Raw genomic sequence first — 22,507 nt, 5'->3', positions numbered from 1 at the left:
TGCAAAGCCTGGAAACATGTATCACGTACTAGTGGCACAAGGCAGATGAGAGCCCTGATTCTCCTGAGGACAATTGGTGAAGAACGGTCCCGTCTTTCCTGTCTGATTCCTCTCATGTGTTTGCATCCAACTGCTATGTTAAGCTACTTTGCCCATCCAGGACATCTGAAAGCAACTCTAAAATTCCCAGATTTCTCCTCTCTGGATGAAGTGCCTCTCAGGAATTTCTGTCATCACGCTTTAACCTCTCGTGTAAATGACAATGACATCCTCCTATAATCTGTCCTTGAAGGATAACTGAGCTCAGCTTCCAGCTATCCACAGAGCACGGCTGATGTTGCTCGGAGAGAAGGCTTGCAGGAAGGACGTCAGAAAGGAGGTGGTTCGTGTGCTTTCCTCCCCGGAGGCTCCTCTAATTCTCTTTAATGTAGTAATTCATTTTATGAGGACTCTGGGCCCCGTCCTAGGGCAGTGAGGTGACATTTAATGTGAATGCAATTGTGATACATGGGGAAGAGGGACAGCGGAGTCAGAAGTTGAATCAGATCAGCCAGTGCTAGGAAAAGAAGGCCCAGGTTTCACTCAGCCCCGAGACTGCACAGACAGAAGCCACTGAGACAGATAGTACTTGGTAGGCATCCAGGGAGAGACTGGGGGTCAGTGGTCTAGGAGAAAACAGAAGCTCAGCAGGAATTGGTCCAGACCCTACCTTCCTACATCTGGAGAAAGGGGCATGAGCTTTGAGTGGAGACACATTTGGAGGAGAGATTCCAGCAGGGGAGGAGGGAGGGGAAGGGCTGAGGCAGCAGAGTGAGTAGAGGTGACAAGGGCTAAGGGATCAGAGACGTGAGACACTGAACTGAGGGTGTTCCCACCACAGCACTCAGGATGTCTTCCAACTCTCACTGGAGCATGGGGGACTGGGACACTTTCTGGCTGTGGGCAGTCATGAGGCAGGGCACGGAGCTTCCTAAGCCTCTACCGCCCAAGAAAAGGCTAGGAAATCTGAAGAGGGATTTCACGCAGTATACATATGGCTAACTCATTAAAGTAGCGTCTCTGCTGTCTTTTGCTCTATATGTTGTGCATGCACACATGAGAGGGGACAGAGCAGGGAAGGGGCAGCTAAGCCTTAGTCTGAATGACAAACTCGTATCTGAAAACAGCAAAAACTTAAAGATGGCAAATCAGCAGACAAGCGAAGTTTTAGAACAGTTAAAACTGTATTTCCTTCTTCACGCCAGGTTCACGTTCCCATGGGAGTGGAACAGCCCATCCATCAAGAAGCAACACAATAACTTTGCTCTAGGGCCAAGGTCTCCTTAAAATGACTAACTTTGCTCCTCCACACAGTTATAAGAAAAAAACATGTGGCAAACGGTTGCTTACTAACAACAAGAGTCCAACTTGGTCACTGTATACACCTGGTTGGGTCTGTGTACAACATACACACACACACACACACCCAAGAGTATATATACACATATATAGCCATCTATCTATCTACACACACATATCCATAAATATATATACACATATATAGCCATCTATCTATCTATCTATCTATCTATCTATCTATCTATCTATCTATCTATCCATCCATCCATCCATCCACCCCCCCCCCCACACACACATATACACACACACACAAATACTGGGTAGCTTCAGTCAAGCCTGAAACTATAAATACAGTGATAACCTAGCCTGAGAAGGTGCTACAGCTACCGTCATGGTGACCTGCACCATGACCTCCAAACACCCATCTAGCAATGCCTAGGACAGATTTCGGGCTGTTTGCTCCCTGAGGTGACTGAAAGGGTTCTACAGGCATGACAACTGAAAGACTTTTAGATCAGAAAAACAATTTGGTCATCAATCAAACTTCATGAACTCTCACCATGGAAAACCTTCTGCCAGAAAAGACCTCTCCCCAGATTTCCAGATAGAGCAGAGCCAGTCCAGGAGTGTGGGGTGGAGTTTCTCTGTCAGTAGCGGGATGTGGCTCCATAAGCCCACCCCAGACCTCCAACCTACAGAACTGTGGGAGAGAACACCCTAGTGCCAGGTAAGCCACAAAACATATGCTAATTCTTGTGGCAGTCATACCAAGCTCTCGTGCCCAGCCTGTCTTGATAATACCATATTTTCTGTGATTGTTAGCAAACTCATTATCCTATTTCATTCTGGAAGTTGACCCCATTTCCCAGGCTAGATCTCTGTTGCTTTACATTTCGTATTTACCTTTTCCAAATAGTTTCCAAGGAGGTGTTTGTGTTGGGCAAACATAAACACAATCCAAGTCTAACTTCTGCATGCAAACATTAGGCAGGACAGCCACTGGTAAATGTATTCATAGATATGTATTCTCACATATCTCGCTACCCTGACAGGAAGAGCTGATACCGGATTCAGCTTTCCTGGGCTTTTCTTTCAGGAGCTATTAGTATTAGTCAACTCTGATGGCATGACTTGAGGTTCTGAGTTAAGCCCAGCTGGATACAGACTGCCCAGAATGAGTGTGTGGTGTTTAAGGTGTGTTCAGCACGAGGTCCCACACCTCTCTGCCCCTTGAGAGTCTACGCCTCTCCAGGAGTGTGCGAGATAGCTGTGAATTGTGACTATCTGAGTTTGACCAGTTATATAAGCTCCAATATGCTTAGTAGAGACAAAACGCCAGTAGGATTCTAAAATTCAGCTATGTGTTTTAAAATCAAAAAGTGTGAATTTTTGTGGGTACCCATGATGCAGGTTTGTGAACGTGCACATGCAAAGACCTACATTCAGAGACCAGAGGGCGACTTTATACAGCTAGGGCGACTTTATTCACCTTTAGGTGGTATTTGGGAATTGAACTCAGGTCCTCAGGCTTGCATGGTAAGTGATTTACTCCTTGAGCCACCTAGTCAACACAGATTTTAAGGAAAAATTTAAGTGCATGTATTGAATAGCATCCATATGAAGATACTTTGAATTTATTGAAAGTCAATATTCCCTTAGTGGCTAAGAACATCTCACAGAGAATGTTCAGGCAAGTGAGCAGCAGGAAAAGCTCACTCTAGCATGAATTTATATGGAACTTCAAGAAGGAGGTGAGCTAAGTGTCTGGCCTGTGCTCTGAGGAGCAACAGGAGTCTACATCCTAGTCTGCAGACACGACTCAGCCACAGAAGAAGCAGGATGTGACTGCCTCACCAAATAAGGTACCAAGCCACGTGGCAAACATAGACAAGAATAATGGGCTAATATAAGTTATAAGAGTTAATAAGAAGTCTGAGCTACTAGGCCAATCAGTTTATAACTAATGTAGACCTCTGTGTGATTTCTTTGGGACATAACGACTGGGGGGACCGGGCAGGACAGACTCAGACAATAGAACAAGATGCCATTTCAAGAGTAATGGGCCCCACACTGGTGGGTTTAAATGAAGATAAACCTGACTAATCAGCTACATCTGGAGACAGCTCAACAAACCAGCACTGTTTTGTGCACAAAATTAAAACAAGCTAAAACTTAACCTCTTCTGGTAGCAAAGCAGCAATGATCTTTTAATTCATTCGTTGGTCTAACCCAACACTACTTAAAATTCCATTTGATGTCTCACAGGTTCCCTGTTCTTTCAGAAGAAATAACACAGCAGTTGTAGTAGTCAAGCGGCATTAGGAAATAGCTTACTAACAGTGATTTTCGAAGTAACTCCAAGATTGAGATTTCTCTAAAAATTATCTGGAAAATTAACTGAAGCACTTAGGGAATTATGTTTTGCATATTTCAATGTGAAGTGTATTTTAAACATTAATTAGTTAAATTACTGGCATCACTCAAGAGATAAAACAGCAATCTCTTTGGAGACAACAAGCAAAAGGAAGGCGGAGATTGATTTCCCTTTCTCTGACAAACTCAAATGAACAAAGTAAGGTCGGCAACGGTCCACTCACCCCAAATACCTTCATAGCAATGGTTCACTCGCCCCGAATACCTCCACAGCAATGGTCCACTCACCCCGAATGCCTTCACGGCATACTCTCTCACATATAAAACTATGATGTGCAGAAAATACCTTCTGTGTAACCTCATGTTATCTGTGGGTATCAGAACCAGCCCTCTCCTATATGCACCTTCTGCCTATAAGGTGGGAATGCCTTTGAAGGAGATGGTTCCGATCAGCTGTTGATTACTGGTACCCTAAATGGTGGGTAACTCATCAGGCAGACAGGATTAAAGATTTATCAAAGTACTCAAGACAATACAAACCAGACAGGGAACCTGGACAAGCTAAGACTCCAGAGTTAGCAGAGCAGCTCACACTCGGAACTCTAACTCCTGTACATCATCCACGCTCAGATCTTCTGGGGTTTGTTTGCTCATTTCTGAAGAACACTGACGGGTGTTACTATTTTGTTTTCTCTAGTGAGGGAAAATATGGCCATCTAATTCGGAAGAAGAGGGTGGAAACAAGAGAAGAATTCATGCTTGACGAGTGAACAAGGACCTACCAAATCCAAGAAACGAAGGGATGGAACAGGCAAGACATTCGGTGTTAGGTAAGGGCAGGTTTTACACCACATATCCAGTGTCCATCCCTGCCATATGGTACTCTGGTTATTTTAAAAACTTTCCCTAACTGAGATCATTTGAAGTGTCATAAAGGGGTGAAGAACATAAGATATTTGGAAACTTATCCATAAAAATGTAGCTCTGGATTTGTTTAGAACAGAGATAAACATCCTCTAGATTCTAGAAAGCTTTGACAGTCAACTGATGACATCTGACAAGTGAAATCATGGCAATTGTTGAATGATATCGAATGGATTTGATGCCTTACCAGCATTACCTCTGTCTCTTTCCTATCAGAAGTCTTAAAATAGGCCAGTCCCATGTCCTCAGCAGATCACCTGGTGCCTGCCTTGGTCCTGGACTCCCGCGTCCTGTCCTCAGAAGATGGGGTTCCTCCTCCCAGATTCCACTGTGTAGCTACAGCCAGCTTCCCTGCACAATGTGTGCGGTGGCGCCCAAGATGAGAGGTCACCATCTTCTTTGAAGGGAAGTGCCTAGTAACCCACTGAGTCTACATGAGGGACTAGCAGTTGTCTCTGCTGTCACATGTCTACTAGATGAATCCTCTTTAACCCAAGAATACGGATTTGAATCGTCTCACATGGCTTTGGGGTAGTTGCAGATTTCAGTTCTTACAAATGCAGCTGTTTTGAGCATTTTCCTGCACTGGAGGTGAGCAGGGCACCACTGGCCTATGGTAGATACTAGTCCACACTCAAGACCCTGACACGCCTGTGGTGCTTTGCATTTTGCTAGCAGAGTGGAGACTCCAGTTTCTTCAATCTTATAGGTAGAACCTATGCAACCCATCTGCTTCTTCTTGAGTCAACCATTTGCCACCCACTCTCCTTGGAGAATTATTGACAAGTGAGCTCATGCTACTCACGTTCCCAAATCAGCCTGCCCTGACTTAAATAGCTCCAGAGTTAGAACACATTAGCTGGTCACTGTCCCAATGGCTTGGTCCTTTCCTGTGTACTGCTTATAGAAGAATGGACTAGGATGAGTATCTCACGCATCTCTAGGCTATGCTTGCCTGCCACTCTGGCTCGGCAGGGTCAGGTTTTTTAAAGGAAAACACCCTCAAAGCACCTGCTGGATACAAAGGGGCTTGCTAGTCTCTATGCCATCCCCAAGCCCTATCTGCAGGCACCTTGGGAAGAGTCATTCATCAACACAACAGGAGTTAGGTGGGTCCTCAAAGGATGTTGAGGAGCTCTGGGAAATATATGACCTTGCATTATGGGAACCACAAAAGCTACACTCCTTTCATATGTGGCTGGCTATTTTCTTCCTGTTTTATATGGGACCACTGAGAACAGCCAAGTCCATGTAAAATAAATGACCCCCATTCATCACCTCACCCCAGTGCGGTGACAGTATTGAACGTTCTTTGAAAACCAAAACGCCCATACACAAATAATGTGTAAAGCACTGGAGATCTGGGAGACTCGCAATGGCCTCTTCCAGAAAATCCAAAAGCTGACCCCAGGCAGTCAGTTCCCGTGGGCAGCAGACGGTCTTTGATGAGAAGCACAAGAACAAGGATGTAAGAGCATTAAATGTCAAAACCAGGGCTTTGATCTTCCTGTACCATGAGTCTTTCTGCTTACTGTCCAGCACAGACAACACAGAGGATCCAGCTACCCTCTGTTCATTCAAAGGTGAGAGAGGTCATCTCTAGCAGGGAGATCTGGAGATTAGCCTGTTTCATCTGCTCTAGCGGGACGGTGGTTATGATGCAGGACACAAATTCTATCACAAGGGCTCTGATGCTGAGAGAGGCTGTGTGCACAGGGATCTCCAAAGCTATGAATGAAGGCCGGCAGCTCAGACAAACCTCTTGGGCCTGGGTCTCCATGCTATGTTTCTCACCTATAGTCACCGGTTACTCAAGGAAACAGAGTCCTTACTGGCTATTCATCTTGCACTTATCTAGCTCCTACCCATCTATTAAATTGCTCACACACAGTTAAAAGAAATTCCCACTTTTCTTCAGTTTTCTTTTCCCTAGTCTTAGTTACCTGTACTCACTGTGGTTTGAAAATATTAAATAGAAAATACTTGAAAAAAATTCATGAGTTTAAATGTACTGTTCTGAGTGGTGTAAGGAATTCTGGTCTCACATCACTTAGTTCAACACAGGATGTGAATCCTCTCCTTATCCAGCATGTCAACACTGTGCATACTAGCCTCCGAGTATCTGAAGTCGTCATGATCCTCAGGTCACTGCTGACAGATCATATTTCTAGTTTGCCCAGGTCTTTTATGGTAGCCCAAGCACACACCATATATTGCAGTGGCTATGTTGGCACTGCCTTTCCTTTCATCGGGTAGGCATTGCATCAGCTTACAACATCACTAGCCGAAGGATGAAGACAGTAGGGGAAGATATTGCAAGAGAAATGGGTCTTCACATGACCTGTGATATGGTTTTGTGTGTGTTCATGTGAATGCTAGCCCCCACAACTCATATCTTACCATAGGTAGACATGCACGAGTGAGCATCCTATGCAGGATTCAATACATCTAAGGTTATTGGTACCCAGGGGGCCTTGGAACATAACCACAAAGCTCAAACGTACAGGGGATGTAGAAATGAAGACACAGCACTGTTTTCCCACTGGATCTGAGATAGCATGCCCTTCAGTAATCTCTGGGGAGAAGAGAGATTATTGTACTCTTGTACTCAGAGTCCCTTGCCCTTCAGAAAATCTACAGTGGTCCAGTTGTCTGACATCTATGTCCAAGGCCTCTCTTCCTATAGGGCTCTCAAAACTCAAGTGCTTCCTTCCCTTTCTCACTCTGCATCAGAGGAGCGGATGTCTTCCTAGTTCCCAGAGTGCAGGCTAGTGGCAGAGACCCTTCAGCAGATGGTATTTTCTATATAGCTTTTGGTCTGATGAATTCATGTTCTAAGCTGTCAGATTAGGCTGAGGAAGAGACCTGAATTTAATCATTTGATATGTCCCCTTGCCCACTAAACATTCATAAGAAAACATTTTGCTTTTTAGAGGTGGTCTGTAACCAGGAGGTTAGTCACCCAACAAATATATCCAAGTCTGAAGGTTACCAGGGTGAAGTTTCTGGGGCCACCTTTTTCTTCTTACTGTTGATGGCAGTTTGAGTTCTGCTACTTGTAGCCAATCGAAACCTATTAGATATTTTCCACTTGCTGGTTCTATGTTATTATGAAAAGGATAGTTTATTTCCATTTTAATTGCTAACCCAATACTGATGGCATAAATAAAACTTTGGAGGAACTGATGTGGAAAATACATAAAAATATTTCATACTGCAGAATAACATTCATAAAGTAATGGATATATAGTTTAATAAAATATTCTGGTATATACGTCAAAGCAGTTTGAAAGCTATCTACTATAATCTTAGCATTTGCATGTTGCATTTGAGAGGAAGTCATGGAGCAAGTAGATCCATGGGAAAAGTCAGATGTTTCTGAGTGACACTGAGACTTTAGTAAATTTGGATATCTGTGACATAGATATTATTTACAACAATATCACACAGGACTATGCAGATTGAAGAGACTGCTCAGTGAAAAGCACTGGCATCTTTGCTCTGGTATCTTAGGGTTTTTCTGCACAATGCCTTGGCCATGCAGTCCATATATGGAGAATCTTATCTGTAGAAATGTGTCCTGAGTTTGAGGTAGAGTCCATGACACACAGAGGGCATCCCCCAGATGTCTTTCCCTAGAGGTGACCCAATAGCTGATGCACGCAGGAAACTGAGCTCACACCTGCCCCAGGGAGGGAGAGCCCATGCTATCAACACTACGGTCATATACATCATCCAGATTTAAAATGGTGAACCTTGAGTTGGAACCTTGAGTAAACATAAAACCAGCGAAACAAGAAGTAGAAATGGAAGGTGAATTAAATAGACATGGCTTTGCCAAACAACAAAGAAGGATGTTATTGATTGTGTCTGAAATATGCCAGTTATGGGTACTCCCCTATAATTTCATTCTCTCTTCAGGGAAGCTGTATGTCTTATTAGAACAGGACATATAGCATAGAAACTCTTAGACTATGACACCATAATTTCTAGATGGCCATGGAAATGTCATAGAGCCCTTATGTGCTTATGAGAAGAAGCAGAGAGGAAATCAATGTTACCCACTCAGCACATTTGAGAGTCATGTGTGGTGAGTGGAAAGGGAAGCAGGGGCAGCAGCATGGCTTCCAGGACAGCTCTCGGACACACCTATGTTAGAATTTTCAGGAGCCATGCTGCAGTTTGGAGAACCACTTTGACAAGTCACTAAAGGAGGAAGTGGATGTCCAGGATTGGTCTTGCCTGAAATCGGAAAGGCATTCCCTCTCCTGTCTGTCTGTTTCCCAGAGAGAGCATGGGAATGCAAGAACTCTAAGTCGCTTGCTGGATAGAGCCTTGAAAATAGCTCCAGGGCTCTTCCTAGGTCTCTAGAAGGATCAAAACAGAATGGATTCCTTGCCCGTTGGGAAGAGTGGATAAGAGGGTGGGAGGAGGGGTAGGAGGAAAGCTGTGGTTGGAATGTAAAATGAAACAAAACAAAACAAAACAACAACAACAAAAAAACAACAGCAAAAAATAAGAATGAAGCCTTCAGACTCTCCAGAGTTTGTGGGCTATGCTCACTCCTCCCTTCAACCATGCAAGACCTGAGAGAGCTCAGTATTTTCTTCAGACTTCACTTCCCTTCCGATCTTAATCTCAATACTCTCTCTCTCTCTCCTCTCTCTCTCTCTCTCTCTCTCTCTCTCTCTCTCTCTTTCTCTCTCTTTCTCTCTCTCTTTCTCTCTCCTTTTTCTCCCTTTCCTCTTTCCCTCTACCTCCCTCTCTTCCCTTTCTTCCCCTTCCTTTTTCTCTCTCTCCTTTCTCTCTTTCTCCCCCACACCGAAGGTTCATCAGCTCCCATCTTGATTCTCTGATTCTTCCTACACGGAAGGAAGGAAGAAGGACTCCACCTGCTCCCGTGTCTGAACACTGTCAACCTCTGGAGAACAGATGTTGTTTGTGACGGTTCAGCTCCAATCCCCCAGCCGCCTCTGCCCTCTTTTAGAAAATGACACTTCTGAATATAAAGAAGGACTTATGACCTCTGTGGGAAGACGTTCTCCTTTCTATCAACACTGTAGACACACTTATCAATCAGACTGAATCACCCACAGTGCCCACTATGGAGAAGAATGGCTACCAGCTTCCCTCCAACCCTGAGTTCTGTGATAGGGCTTCCTCTTTATCTCAGGACTTCTCCTGGTTGTCTGTCCCTTGTTTTTCAGGGAAACTGTGCTCACCTGACTGCATTGTCTCAGGTGCCCGACCTAAGCTCTGTAGAGCATTGACTATGGCCACCAGATGGGTACCATCCTTGCGTCTCCAGCTTCCATGTTGGAAGCAGAATGTGTGTTATAGTCCTCAGAGCAAAAATGGCTCCAACATCTACTCCCAATAAAGGCGTCACAAAGTTGCCTTCTGATGGCATGGACTATCTGTATAGATGATGTCCAGGTGGCTACAAGTCATCATATCTGGTAAGTGCTTGAGGAAGAATAGCCAACATTGTCGGGTTTCCTTCCAATGTCAATCCTGAAAAAAGTAACCTAGTATCTCAGCTCCATGATGCTAATGAGGATCAAGGAATAAGTTACCTCCTACACACATAGTGGCTAGTTCAGAGGAAGACTTCAGGGGATGGGTTGAGCAAAACATTCAGTTTCTGCGGACATCTGGATGGCAGGGCATCTGGATGGTCTAACAGACTTCACAAGAATTCTCAGGGATGATCAGCTCCCAGCAAAAGCTCAACCCATTGCAAAGATCATGTGGCTGTGTTGGCAGCCAAGTGACAGGTAAAGGAACAGAATCTTTTCATACTGGAAATGAAGCAACTATCTAGTCTTTATGCCCACATTCTTAGAGTTATCACCGCCAGACTAGCCCTGAACTCAGACTCTTGGCAAGGGAACAGACCTTGTCTGATGCATTGCTTCATTTATTTTCTGCCATTCTTTTCTCCAGCAGGACATATCCTGTGGAGAGGCCCATATTTATGATAACAGAAACCACAGTGCATCCTTCCTTATCTGCTCAGTAGATATGCGTTTAAATTTGTGGATGACTTATTTGCTGTCTTCAAGAACAGAGAAGCAATTCAGACACATTGCTATATCATATTCTCCTTTGGACTATTAAGTCTGAAAGGAAAACCCGTGACACGCCATAAAATACTGCACATTTAGGTGATTCAGAGCTGCTTGGTGTCTACAACAGTGGGTGAGTTCCACAGCAGAAGGCTATTTGGCCCCTTTCTCACAGTAAGTATGAATGCACATATGACCTAGATGCAAGACGTTGTGACAGACAGCTCCTCTTATCGTTGAAGGCCCTGCTCATCGTGGAAGATTGCTTTGACATGGTGACTCAGATAAAAAACATTCACCTTTCACAATTCACTCTCCTGAAATAAACCTTTATTTCTACCCCAACCCCCAGGGGTCAGATGTTGCCCAAATCTGATAGTGAGAAAAGCGTGTAACCCATAACACACTCACCCCAGTTCTCTGGACTTCCATGAAAGTCGCTCTTTGGAATGACTTCTCCCACACGGCCAGCTCACTGCCCAGCTCTACACTGAAGATGTGGCTCCTCCCATGGCCGGCCAGGACACTGAAGCAGTATGGCTTGGGGTCTTCACAGTCAAAATCGTGGAGACCCAGATACAAGTTGGCCTGCAGCCAGTAGTTGTCCGAAAGCCAGAACTGAAAAATAGCGTGGATTGGAAATGGATCAGGATTAAAGGCTGGGCCTGGAACCCAGCCTACTACTGGGGAAGAGGGTTGCATTTGGTCTGGTGCAGGTCACCTCTTCCTCACACCCACCAAATGGGTGAATAATGAAGCACAATTAATAAAAATTCAGAGGCAGAAATTGGTGTTTAACGTGAAGGTGAGAAAAGCAAAACAGCCAACCCCTGGCTGTTTTTACCTCTACCTTAGTCTGAAATGGCAATCCTGCTTCCAGGAATTTCGGAAAGACACCGAGAGTGAGCGCCATCTCCTCCTGTTTTATAATCCCCTCTGGTTCTGGGATTAGGGTGTGCATCACTACTGTCCGGTTTCTATGGCAAGCTAGTGTGGCTGCTGGGACTAACAATGTGTGTCATGGCTGCCTGGGCTGTAGGGCTGACCAGTGGGGCTGTTTTACTTCTCTGACCCTTAGGCAAGCTTTATTTGTTAAAATACAAATGAAACGCCACTACACTGTGCTTCTGCAACATTTTCAGAACTACAGCTGAAGCAAACAAAAAGAAGGAATGTTCTAGACATAGCCTGATGATCCATCACAGGGTCACCTGACTGTCCTGTCCCCTCTGAGCAACTGGCAGCTGGGTCTTCCAGACATGTTTCTGATGTGCTTGTCTAGGGCAGCCAGACCCTCTCGGGATTTCCCCTGTCAAGGTTCGTTACAGGGACCAGACGCCAGCCACCAGCTGTTGCCATTTTCAGAGGAAGGACATAGAAGCAGGCAGCAGGAAACACTGGCAGGAATCTTCTGGGATAGGTCTGGTTTCTAAGGAAGAGTTCAGGTCCAGGGCTGCAGGATGGCGGCTGCAATAAAAACTCTGAGTTTTGAGGCGAACTGTTATCCAATGAAAAGTCTCTGATGCAGAGGCAAAAGGATGCTCTTGTTCTTATAACTACTTTTCAACCATAAATTGTAGCGAAGGAGTTCATGATTGAATGAGTAAATCTTAACTGGGGGCAGGGCGAGAGACCATACTTAGGACACTGAGCTAAGAGGGACGAATGAAGAACACTATCATCCTCATTAATAGGTTCCTCCCAGCAACTATGTATTTAAACTGTCGGCCCTAACAGCGCTGAAATGACAAGAACACTGATCACTAAGATGCATCTAGCCTGCTATCTAATAACTCTACACAACTGGCGAATAAAATGCAGTTTATAAAGGATTGCTTCAGAAAAGGCTATGAAACGCTGCACGGTAATTCACAGATCTGGCCACACACCAACATTCCCAGGGGCGTTTGTGTCAGGAGAACTCAGACATGACATCTCACAGCATGCAAAATTAGAGCTTTGGACTTTGGTGGAGCTCCCTCCAGATGATCACAACGCAGAGAAGGTTGAGAATCCCTGCAGGGCACACCCCTGGCCTGAAAAAGCTGGAAACTAGAGTCCATGTCACAGGGACATGAAGGATGTGGTGATGGCACATCTAGCATGCGTCACCTAGCATGCTTTCCCCACTGCAGGGGCCCTGCCATCACCCAGCCAGTCTGGGCTGCGTAAGAAACCAACAAGACAAACAAATGAAAGATCAAGCAAAACTTCCAACAACATAGCTAAAAGAATTCCCTCTAAAGCCAGGTGCCCACCGAGTGGCTCATCTTGGTGGGCTATGCATTAACGGATCCTGTTCATTATTCCAATGACACCTTCCCATTAAGGGGAACTGACTTCCTGCCTGTAGATCTGCTATGTTGGAACTGTGCAATACATTGGACAATTCCAACAGCTTCATGTGATTACTGTGGATGCCTCCCCCTATTGTCTTTGAATACTTCCATCTAATTGGTTAGAATTACTTTACTCATTATTCTGGCCTGCCCAGTTCAGGCTTAAGTTAGAAATCATTTTAGGTAACAAATTTGAATTTGATTGCTAAAATATTCCTCTGCAGGGCTGAGATGGTGGCTGAGCAGGGAAGACTGATTGCTGCGAAAGCCTGAGGACCTGGGTTCAAATCCTCTATATGTGTAGAAGTTACGACAACCCTGTCTGTTTGGAACCCCAGTGCAGTTAGGGCAGAGGAGGATGGCTGGAGCCTGCTATCAGCCTACTTTCAGGTTCAGTGAGAAACTCTGTTTCAAGGGAATAAAGTGGAAAAAAAGAAGAAACCTAGCAAACTCTCCTTGCCTCTGCATATTCAAGGGTGTAGGTACTTACACACACATGCACACATACACACACACACACAATCCACCACCACCACCACCACAATCCATCCATTCACCCTAAATACCACCCACTGTTTTATCATTCAGTCACCATCTATCATCCATCCATCCACCTATCCACCCACCCATCCACCCATCTATCCAACCACCCACCCACCCACACATCCACCCACCCACCCACCCATCCATCCATCCATCCATCCATCCATCCATCCATCCATCCATCTGTCCATCCATTCATCTGTCCATCCATCCGTCCGTCCGTCCGTCCGTCGGTCCATCTGTCCGTCTGTCCGTCCATCCATCTGTCCATCCATCCATCCATCTCAATAATCAATAGCATGATAACACAACTGGACTGGAATGGCTGGTGGAACAAGAAACGTTCAAGTTATTTTTCTATCTCAAAATATCCCTCAAAGAACATATTGTTCCTCACACTCTGTCAGTTGAAGGGCATCTTCTCTCTACGAGGCATCCTAATATCCAGGATACCCACCTTGTGAACTTTAAACAGCACCTCACAGAGGTTATAGGCACGTTCTGCTCGTCCCCAATCCAGTGTGCTTACCTGTGGGAGACAAACAGACGCATTGGTGCAGGAAGAGGAAGCTCCTTCAGCTATGAGCTCCAGCACTTCCTGTTTCCACAGCTCTCGGTTTAGATGCTAAACTTCCCTTGCCCTGGGTGACAATGAACTTTACATCCTGGCGTGGGTTCTGATTCTGTGTCCTCCTCTAGTGTGTAACAGGGATAAGAAAGATACTTTATTGAGACACACACTGGTAATATGAGAACTTTCTACTCCCGAGGATGATTTTAGGGATCCATTATTGGCTTATCTGTCAATTAAATTTTAGTTTAAATGCAGAAAATGTAGGAAGAGTGTGCACGTGGGACAGCGTGACAATCAAGCAGACACACTGTTGACCAGCTGTCTGGTACTCAGGCCTGAACTCCCTAGACATTTCTGTTTCAGAAATGACAGGAAAATTTACCTCACCAATTTACCTGACTGTGTTTTTGGACGGTTAGGCACACCACAGCTCATAACTATTCATTTTTGAGTGATGTGTTATGATTTATAGTTTGCACTCACACATATGATCTCTGAGTTAAAACGTTTCTGGAAAACATGTATACATGTATTCTCAGCAGAGATTTGGGTCTATTCTGTGGACCACGCCATGCACTTAGTCTTACAATCACTGGAAGATGAGTTTTCTATGCTGTCTTTGAGGCACTTAATCCCCATGTATTTAATCAGTTGGTGGCTTCCTAGCCATCATCCCACCACATAAAAGGCTGCCAAGGTGCTGAGACGCAAAGCCGCTGAAGCCAGAGAACTAGCCCACAGTGGACGTGACGTGGAAACAACACTGACGTGTCACCGCTTAACCTGCCATTGCTCCAGAACCCACTGCTACTGAAACGGACAACAAAATTACTGGAAAACTACACCTTAATAGAAAGCAAGTAGGATAAAAGTGCTGACGTAAAGCTGGCTTTTGGGTCGGCCTTCAGGCCTAGCATGGTTTCTGGGATCCGCAGATGCTGGTTGGTCTTACTGCATCTTTCAAATTCAAAATGTCTAAGACTTTTATACCCTTTTCCAAAGCTAAGGTGCTCAGGGGTCCCAAGACAGCATTGCCCGAACTCAAAGACAATGCTCATTGAATCTGAAGCTGCTCCTGCCCTCCTGTTCACGTGGATAAGGGAGATACAGATGCCTCTCAGGATAGAGTCCCAGGGTTGTTGGTATTACTAGACCAAAATAAACCATACATGGACGAGCACCATGCTCAGCATTCCCATTAAAGAAGTGCTGATTATTTTTGAGAGAATTAACAAACAACAACAAAAAAAAATAAAGAAATGATTAAACACATTATTCGGAGACATGCTCCTTAATAGCATTATACATATTCATAATTTTGCCTTTTGAAATGTAGTTTGTAAAAGAAGCATTTCCCATGTCATTTTTTTCAGAAATAAAATTCAAATGGTAGCTTAGAATTTCAGTGTGTAGATTCATCATTTTTGTAAGCCTGCCTGAACTTTATGCTGGTCATTTTAGATTGTGGCTGTATTTTAATCATTCTAAAAGTGGCCTGATTATCCCATTGAGGACATTATGTTCTGATATCCTGTTGCTATCAAATGCATCTTCCTCATTAGCCTATCATCAGTATACGGCAGAATAGCCTTCTTTCTGAGCTGTGTTCTTAAGTAAGGGCAGGAGGAGGTAGCAGCTCTTATGTTTTGCAGACTCTAGGGCTTCCTCTGCTATATTCAAGGTATTTTGTGGGCACCTGCTTTCCCTCTGTTTTAATGTTCCTACCAGGAGGTCATGCCTATCCTGTGGGGGTGACCCCATCTCCCTGCTAGCCCCCCAGTTTCTGGAAGTGATTGATGCTCCCAGCTTCTGTGGTTGTATAAATCATGTTCTGCCCTTTGTCATCTTGGTCACTGTGACGGATACAGGGAAGAGACCTCTGCAGAGATGGAGATGAGGTAGAAGGGCTAAGATTTCTACGAAGAGACATTTATTTCATCATTGGACTTGGGGCAAGTGCACCCCCCGAGCACTGCTGCAAGTCACAATAGGCCTCAAAGACGTTGGTTACTGATAATGTCTTGATACTAGTTCCCTTTGCGGTAACAAGTTACACAGATGTAAAGTAACCTGAAGTAGGGGGTGAAGCGGGGTGGGGTAGGGTGGAGGTGGGGTGGGGAGTCAGGAGTGGTGTGGCTGTCTTCTATTTTCTGCTTTTTCTTTAAACCTCAAACTCTATAAAATCAGGCTGTTACAAAGATAGACCTTTTTCTTCATTCCCTTTTCCTGGGGTTCCTAAACTCTTTTTACAGGCTTAGCTGAGACACAGACCGGAAGTCTTTCTTCATAGTCTGAGAAAAGACTCGGTAGCCATGTACATGGGCCCTCATCCTTCATTCACCTAACACTGCATTCCTGTCGGCCTTTGCTCACCCACTGTACCCGGGTTTGCTACTCAGTAGGCTCCAGGAGAGAGGGCACAGGCAACGTGCTCAGAGAGGAGCGTGTGTGCTAGCAAACTCTCACCTTGAGGCTGAGCCAGTAGTCAGACTTGATAGGCCGCAGCCAGTCTGGTTCTAGCCTGCACAGCCTCCCCTCCCCGTGTGATTGTGGGGTAGAGACCTCTAATCCAGCAGAAAGGCAGGCAGAAAATTGGCAGTAAAATAGTTGTCATATTCTGCATGGTTCTTTTCACTTTTTATTAGTTATAGCTCTAAAACCTGGCGGTGAGTTCTGCATTCTGAATGTAAGTCTTTCGGCACTTATCCTGATATCCGCATTGCTTGAGGAGAAAACAGCTGGCAGAAAGAGCTATTTGACATACATTCACATATTCATAAGAGAATTCACATGCAAAGTTCAGAGACATCACTCTGCCTGGTCAACAGTTTTCTGACAAAAGTGATGGTCTTGTGAGCTCTGCAGGTTCCCGCCTTTGTGCTCAGGGGTGGAACCCGGGAATAGATACTGTGCCTGCCACGCTCACCAAGACAGAGGTCTTTGGCCCTGCAGTGTTTCAGATGAAGCTTAGTGACCTGAAATTTTAGCTTCTAAGTAAAGCGACACTGGCTCTCTAGTAGGGCACGTGAGTTTGGTCACCTCAGCTTCTACTGACACTTGTGAACCGTGGAATCTCAAGTGATCCCAGGACTAAGCATCCAGCTGAGTAGCTACATGGGCACACCATTCTTGTCCACTGGATTTGTGAGGAAACTCAGAGACTCTCCAGCTTTTGAGAAGGAAAGAGAGACAGACCAAGGAGAGAGAATGGTATTTTTGGATAAAAATGCTAGATTTCCACTATAGATAGGCATTTAATTATTGCTATCTTTACAAAAAAGAGTTCCTGATTTTGCAAACCAGGTTCTCTGTGATGTCACTTTCTCAAGTGAAAGGGTCCCTCATACAGGAAGCACAACTTTTTTCTGCTGTAGTACTTTCGTGGTGACCCTCTGAGGGAAGGGGTAAGACCTCAAACAGGAGCACGCAGCTCAGCACTCTGCGCTACCCTCTAGCCAGCTTCTCTAGACAGTGGCTTCCCATGTTATCACCGGCCTTGACAGTAACTTCCCTGGTGATGCAGAATCAATGCAAGCAGAGACTAGGCCAATGGATTCCAAACCTCCACCCCCACCCTGAAAAGGCACATTGCAATGAAGACAACAAGCAGGCACTCGTGTGAGAAGAGACTAGGGATTTCTAAATCACATGTCCTTGCTCCTCCAAACAGTGGCACTTGATGGCTTTCTGACCTGTCTGGCCAGATGTGGCTTTCGGCAGAGCCACACTTTTGACGATAAGACACACTATGTGGGTTTTTTTTTTAGGGTTACCGTGGGATTGATGCCAAATCAGGATGATGCAGCAATTCTACAGTGGATTCATTCTGGCCGGCATTCTGCCAACTTTACTCAATTCAGGTCTTTCCAGATAAACTTTCACGAATATTAGAATATATCTGCCTACTGGCATTCTTAAAATCACTGCTAATATTTCCTGTGGGCACAAGGGCCTTCAACACATAACTTTTACACTAATGCTACATGGTGATGCTAAAATGATTTTGCAGCCTCACTTTTAACACCTTTTAATGGAGTTTGAAAACATGAAGAGTTGAAGCATCACCTTTTGAATTCGCATTTGCAAGTCAGAAATAAATATTCTATCACTGAAAGTGAGCAGAGCGACAAGCGGGGCTGAGGGTCTCAGTCTTTCACCCCCAGCCTTCCGGGATCTCTGAGGGTTTTGGAGATGGGGGATAGAGAATGGATGGTGGGGTTCCTTTCTTTCAGTCCCTGCTCCTTCCTCAACAGAACACCTCACTGCAAAGGATTTGACCCCCGTATCTCCCCCTCTCCCCCGCTTCCTAAAGGAACTCAGAAGGAAACTGTCCTTGATCGAAGGATATTATTTGTTTTTACCTCTTTCTAAATTTTCCATAATAAGAATCTTTAAGTCCTTCTAAATTCTGTTTCAAAATTCTGATTAGATATGTTGAGAACTATAGTTTAGTGAATATTTTGACTTTCCTGCATTGTCAAGTTTTATAAATGCCTATACCTGGCTCTTAGGGTGAAGGCTGGTTGTGTTGTAATCATTTTGGGGACACTAGACTAGTGACAACTATTTAGGAGCATTGGCAGGGTTTCTTCTCCCCAGAAGTCACTTGAGTAGCTTCAAACTCCTGGAACAGGAGATTCTGCCTCCTTCCTCTGGAGAGAACATGTTGTCTTTACTGAGATGAAGTCTGCACTATGGAGAGATGGGTGGGTTTCCCACTTGCTGGATAAAGTCTACACAAAAAACAGTAACTCGGGAGCTCCCATCTGACACTCAGGCCACTCTATATGAGGGGACCATGAGCCCTACTGGGCCCACATGCTGGGGAACCTGGCACTGGACATCCTTGCAAGTCATTAACTGCCTGTCTCCGATCCAGGAGCTCAAAGCTTCATTCAGAGTTAAATAAATAAAATATTCATTAAAACTGGTAAAGCAGGACAATTACGCTGAGAACTTGTAGCTTCATGTTATTAACCTGCAGCCAATGCCATAGAGACAAGGGGTGACTCTTCTTCATCGCTCCACATCATCTTTCCTACCTTGCTTCAAAACACACTTTGGTTATTGTGGATAAAAGATGACTTGTTTAATAAAATATCTAATTTTGTCCAACGCCACTCTATTATGCAAGGTCAGTTTTCATCTCTCTATTTAACATGTCGCAATGTGCTGTCTAGGCTGCTTGCTGCGTCTTGCACTTTTATTTAATAAGGGGCTCGCTGTCTTGAGCACACTGCAAGCGAACGAACCTCCCCTGTTTGTCTCTAGAAATGGGGAGGTGTTGCGTTGTGCCAGTGGTGGACAAACAAATCTGAAAACCCTGGTTTCATGGTCTGACTTCTAAGCTGCTGTGCTCTGTGTTTTTGTCTTCCTTCTTGCTGATGCTGTACAGGACGCAATCAAGGCTTTCAAATTACTCAGAAATTAATTGTGACCTCCTTCCTTTGTTGCCCTTAATTGTAAATGAGAACAACCATCATGTCTACTTTTAATGGTGTGTCTGGTCACTGTGTCTACCATCACACTGCCTGACACTGTGAAGACCCTTGTCCTGGATGTCCGGACTCTGTGGGGTTCTTGTCCTAGGGGACCAGCTAACTTGGCCAAGTCCTTGGATGTGCTTCCGCCATCAACCCTCTTTAATTCTTTTATAGAATAAGACAACTTTTATTTCCCCCTGGGGATTGCTTCATGTTGATTTGAGGGCTGAAGAACAAAATACCCAAAGGGTTGATTTTTTTTCCCCTTAATATCCCATTTTGAGAGTTTTCTGACATTTCCAATTCTTTGAGCACAGCTGTAGGGTTTCACTATCCTCCAATATAAGGGATTACCCAGCCTGAGACCATTCAGCCATGAGAGAGCATCTGTGTCAGTCACTGAGCCTCCTAACCAGCTGCGACTTTATTACCCTTTTACAGGGACTGCAATGACAGCTATGTCACTGGAAAATTGAAAATTATCTGAAGACACAGGGACTGTACGAACGAACCCCCTACTTCAGGCTGACTATGGACTGCATATTCATTCACGTATCACGCTGTTTTCCCCATGTGGCTTCTTCCAGCCTAATTACCACAGGAAGAAGGGAACTTTTCCAGGCCTAGAGGAAGCACGTGGCACTTGCACCCATCACAACCGAGGACCCAGCCAGATGAGCACCACCCGTGTGGTTCCCACTGCTAACAGCACCTGCTTGCTACTGACATCATTATCCAGGTCATACCTGAGCAGGGGGGAAGACTCTGGCACTACTCAAAAACACCCACTTACTCTGTTAGATAAAACCCTACCATTCAACAACTTTAAAGAATATTAATTAGTTAACCTTCAGGAGAATTTAATCAGTGCTTATGCAAATCTGTAGGTGATTGGAATATGAGTAAATTTACAGAGTTTTTATTTTTTTTTATTTTTTTTAAAGATATTTATTTATTAATTATGTATACAATATTCTGTCTGCGTGTATGCCTGAAGGCCAGAAGAGGGCACCAGACCTCATTACAGATGGTTGTGAGCCACCATGTGGTTGCCGGGAATTGAACTCAGGACCTTTGGAAGAGCAGACAATGCTCTTAACCGCTGAGCCATCTCTCCAGCCCTTTACAGAGTTTTTAAATAACAAAAAAACCCACTTTGTTGTCCTGATCCAATCGTGGGGGCGGGGAACGTATTCCTGAGGAAAGTCAGGGAAGGAAGCAGCAGGTACGCATTAGTGAATACCTTTCCCAACGTTAGCTTTCCATTTTATACAGGATGCACACCCCAAGGGAAGCTCCATCAAGGGTGCTTTTGAAAATATAATTTTTTCCCAAACATTCATGTTGCTTTTTCTCATCTCAATGGTAGAAATTTATCTCACTACTTTTGTGGCTCTTTCTGACTTTTCAGAGACTTCAAACCAAGTTTCATTACTTTTTAATTCTAGTGGTCAGAATCCTGAAAGTGAAAGTAAATAAACAAAAATAAATGAAATACAAAAATGTCCAAACGAGGAGGTCTTAGACAGAACATTTATAGCCCGTTTGATCAACCTGAGTACGGTGTGGGTAGGAACCAGAAAATAGAAGTATAGAAACCGGTATCCATCCTTACAGTTATGTGATGGGTCCCACTAAAGCAGGCTGTTCGCTTTGATCAAATCTGGAAATTGTGTGGGAAAGGATAACTTTGGAAATTTCATTATTTAGACATTTAGTTAGAAATATCTGGGGGGGGGGGCGCGCTGTGTTTTGCTTTGACTGCCTCTTGGAGCTTTCAATCGGGTAACTCAACCAAAGAGCTGTCTGCACCCCACCTCCACACCAGCTGATGTTTGAAGCAAAGAAATGCTACAGCCGTATCTCACCGGCTGTTTGAACTGAAAGACAGAAATGGATTCGCTTATGAGTTTGAAATAAGTCCCTGGTGGTTAATCCATAAGCAGGACCCATTTCAACCACTGAGGTCTGGAGGCGACCATGGACAGCCACCTGTCTCTGCCTCTTCCCAGGGCCCAATCGCATATGAATAACTCTCCCGCTTCAGATGCAAAGACATTCTTACCGGAGGAGTGCTGAAAATGTAGACTGATGAGCCCTTCAGGGCCAAGAACTTGGATCTGAAGTTCTGAGAGGTGTCATCAGCTCCCTGGAGCCGCTCATTGACCCAGCCCATGTGCACCACCTGCAGAGGGAAACCTTGGAAAATTAAAAGCCAAGCCTTAATGAGCGTGTTCTAAGAGCAGAATACTAACCACACTCAACAGACCATGTTCCTTGACTTCAACCTAGTATATCTAGAAAACAGTGGGAGAGCAAAGACGTCTACATGAATCTGCAAGCTCCAACTCAAGTAGACAGAAGCAGAAGAGTTTGTGATGAATACCGAGATCCTTGTGGGATAAGGCTACACAGCAGCTAATTGTGGGGTCCTTGTATGTCTTTAAAATGTGGTGCTACAAGACCTCTGAAGAACAATACTCCAAATGGAAAAAGACCCAGGAGAGCCAAAACAATCCTGCAGAATAAAGGAACTCCAGGGGCATGACCACCCCCCACATCAAGCTTTCTTATAGACTAACAGTAATGAAAACAGCCCGGTATTGGCATAAAAACAGACAGGTGGACCAATGCAATTGAATCAAAGACCCTGATATTAATCCACACATCTGTAAACACTGATTTTTGACAAAGAAGATAAAATTATACAGTGGAAAGAAGTATCTTCAACAAATGGCACTGACATAACTGGATGCCAGCATGTAGAAAAATACAAATAGATCCATATCTATCCCTATACGTGAGACTCAAGTCCAAATGTCAAATTTAAGACTATTAAGTCCAACCACACTAAACCTGATAGAA

The 22,507-nt window shown here is 44.5% G+C and overlaps 1 protein-coding gene across 5 annotated transcripts in view; it reads right to left on the bottom strand.

The window, feature by feature from the left end:
* The window catches only part of Sntg2 (syntrophin gamma 2), a 204,355-nt gene that overhangs the window by 36,578 nt on the left and 145,270 nt on the right, over positions 1 to 22,507 (bottom strand). For all 5 annotated transcript variants that reach the window (XM_085690810.2, XM_085690809.2, XM_048439847.3 and 2 more), the window contains 3 exons: positions 21,708 to 21,827; positions 14,043 to 14,114; positions 11,115 to 11,321 (listed from right to left, as the gene is read on the bottom strand). In XM_085690810.2, coding sequence (XP_085546936.2) covers positions 11,115 to 11,321; positions 14,043 to 14,114; positions 21,708 to 21,827 — 399 coding nt within the window. The remainder of the gene's footprint in view (positions 1 to 11,114; positions 11,322 to 14,042; positions 14,115 to 21,707; positions 21,828 to 22,507) is intronic.

The sequence above is a fragment of the Myodes glareolus genome, chromosome 6 (assembly GCF_982192425.1).
Source record: "Myodes glareolus chromosome 6, mMyoGla1.1, whole genome shotgun sequence".
Classification (NCBI taxonomy): domain Eukaryota; kingdom Metazoa; phylum Chordata; class Mammalia; order Rodentia; family Cricetidae; genus Myodes; species Myodes glareolus.
This window is presented reverse-complemented; position numbering and strand designations above follow the sequence as displayed.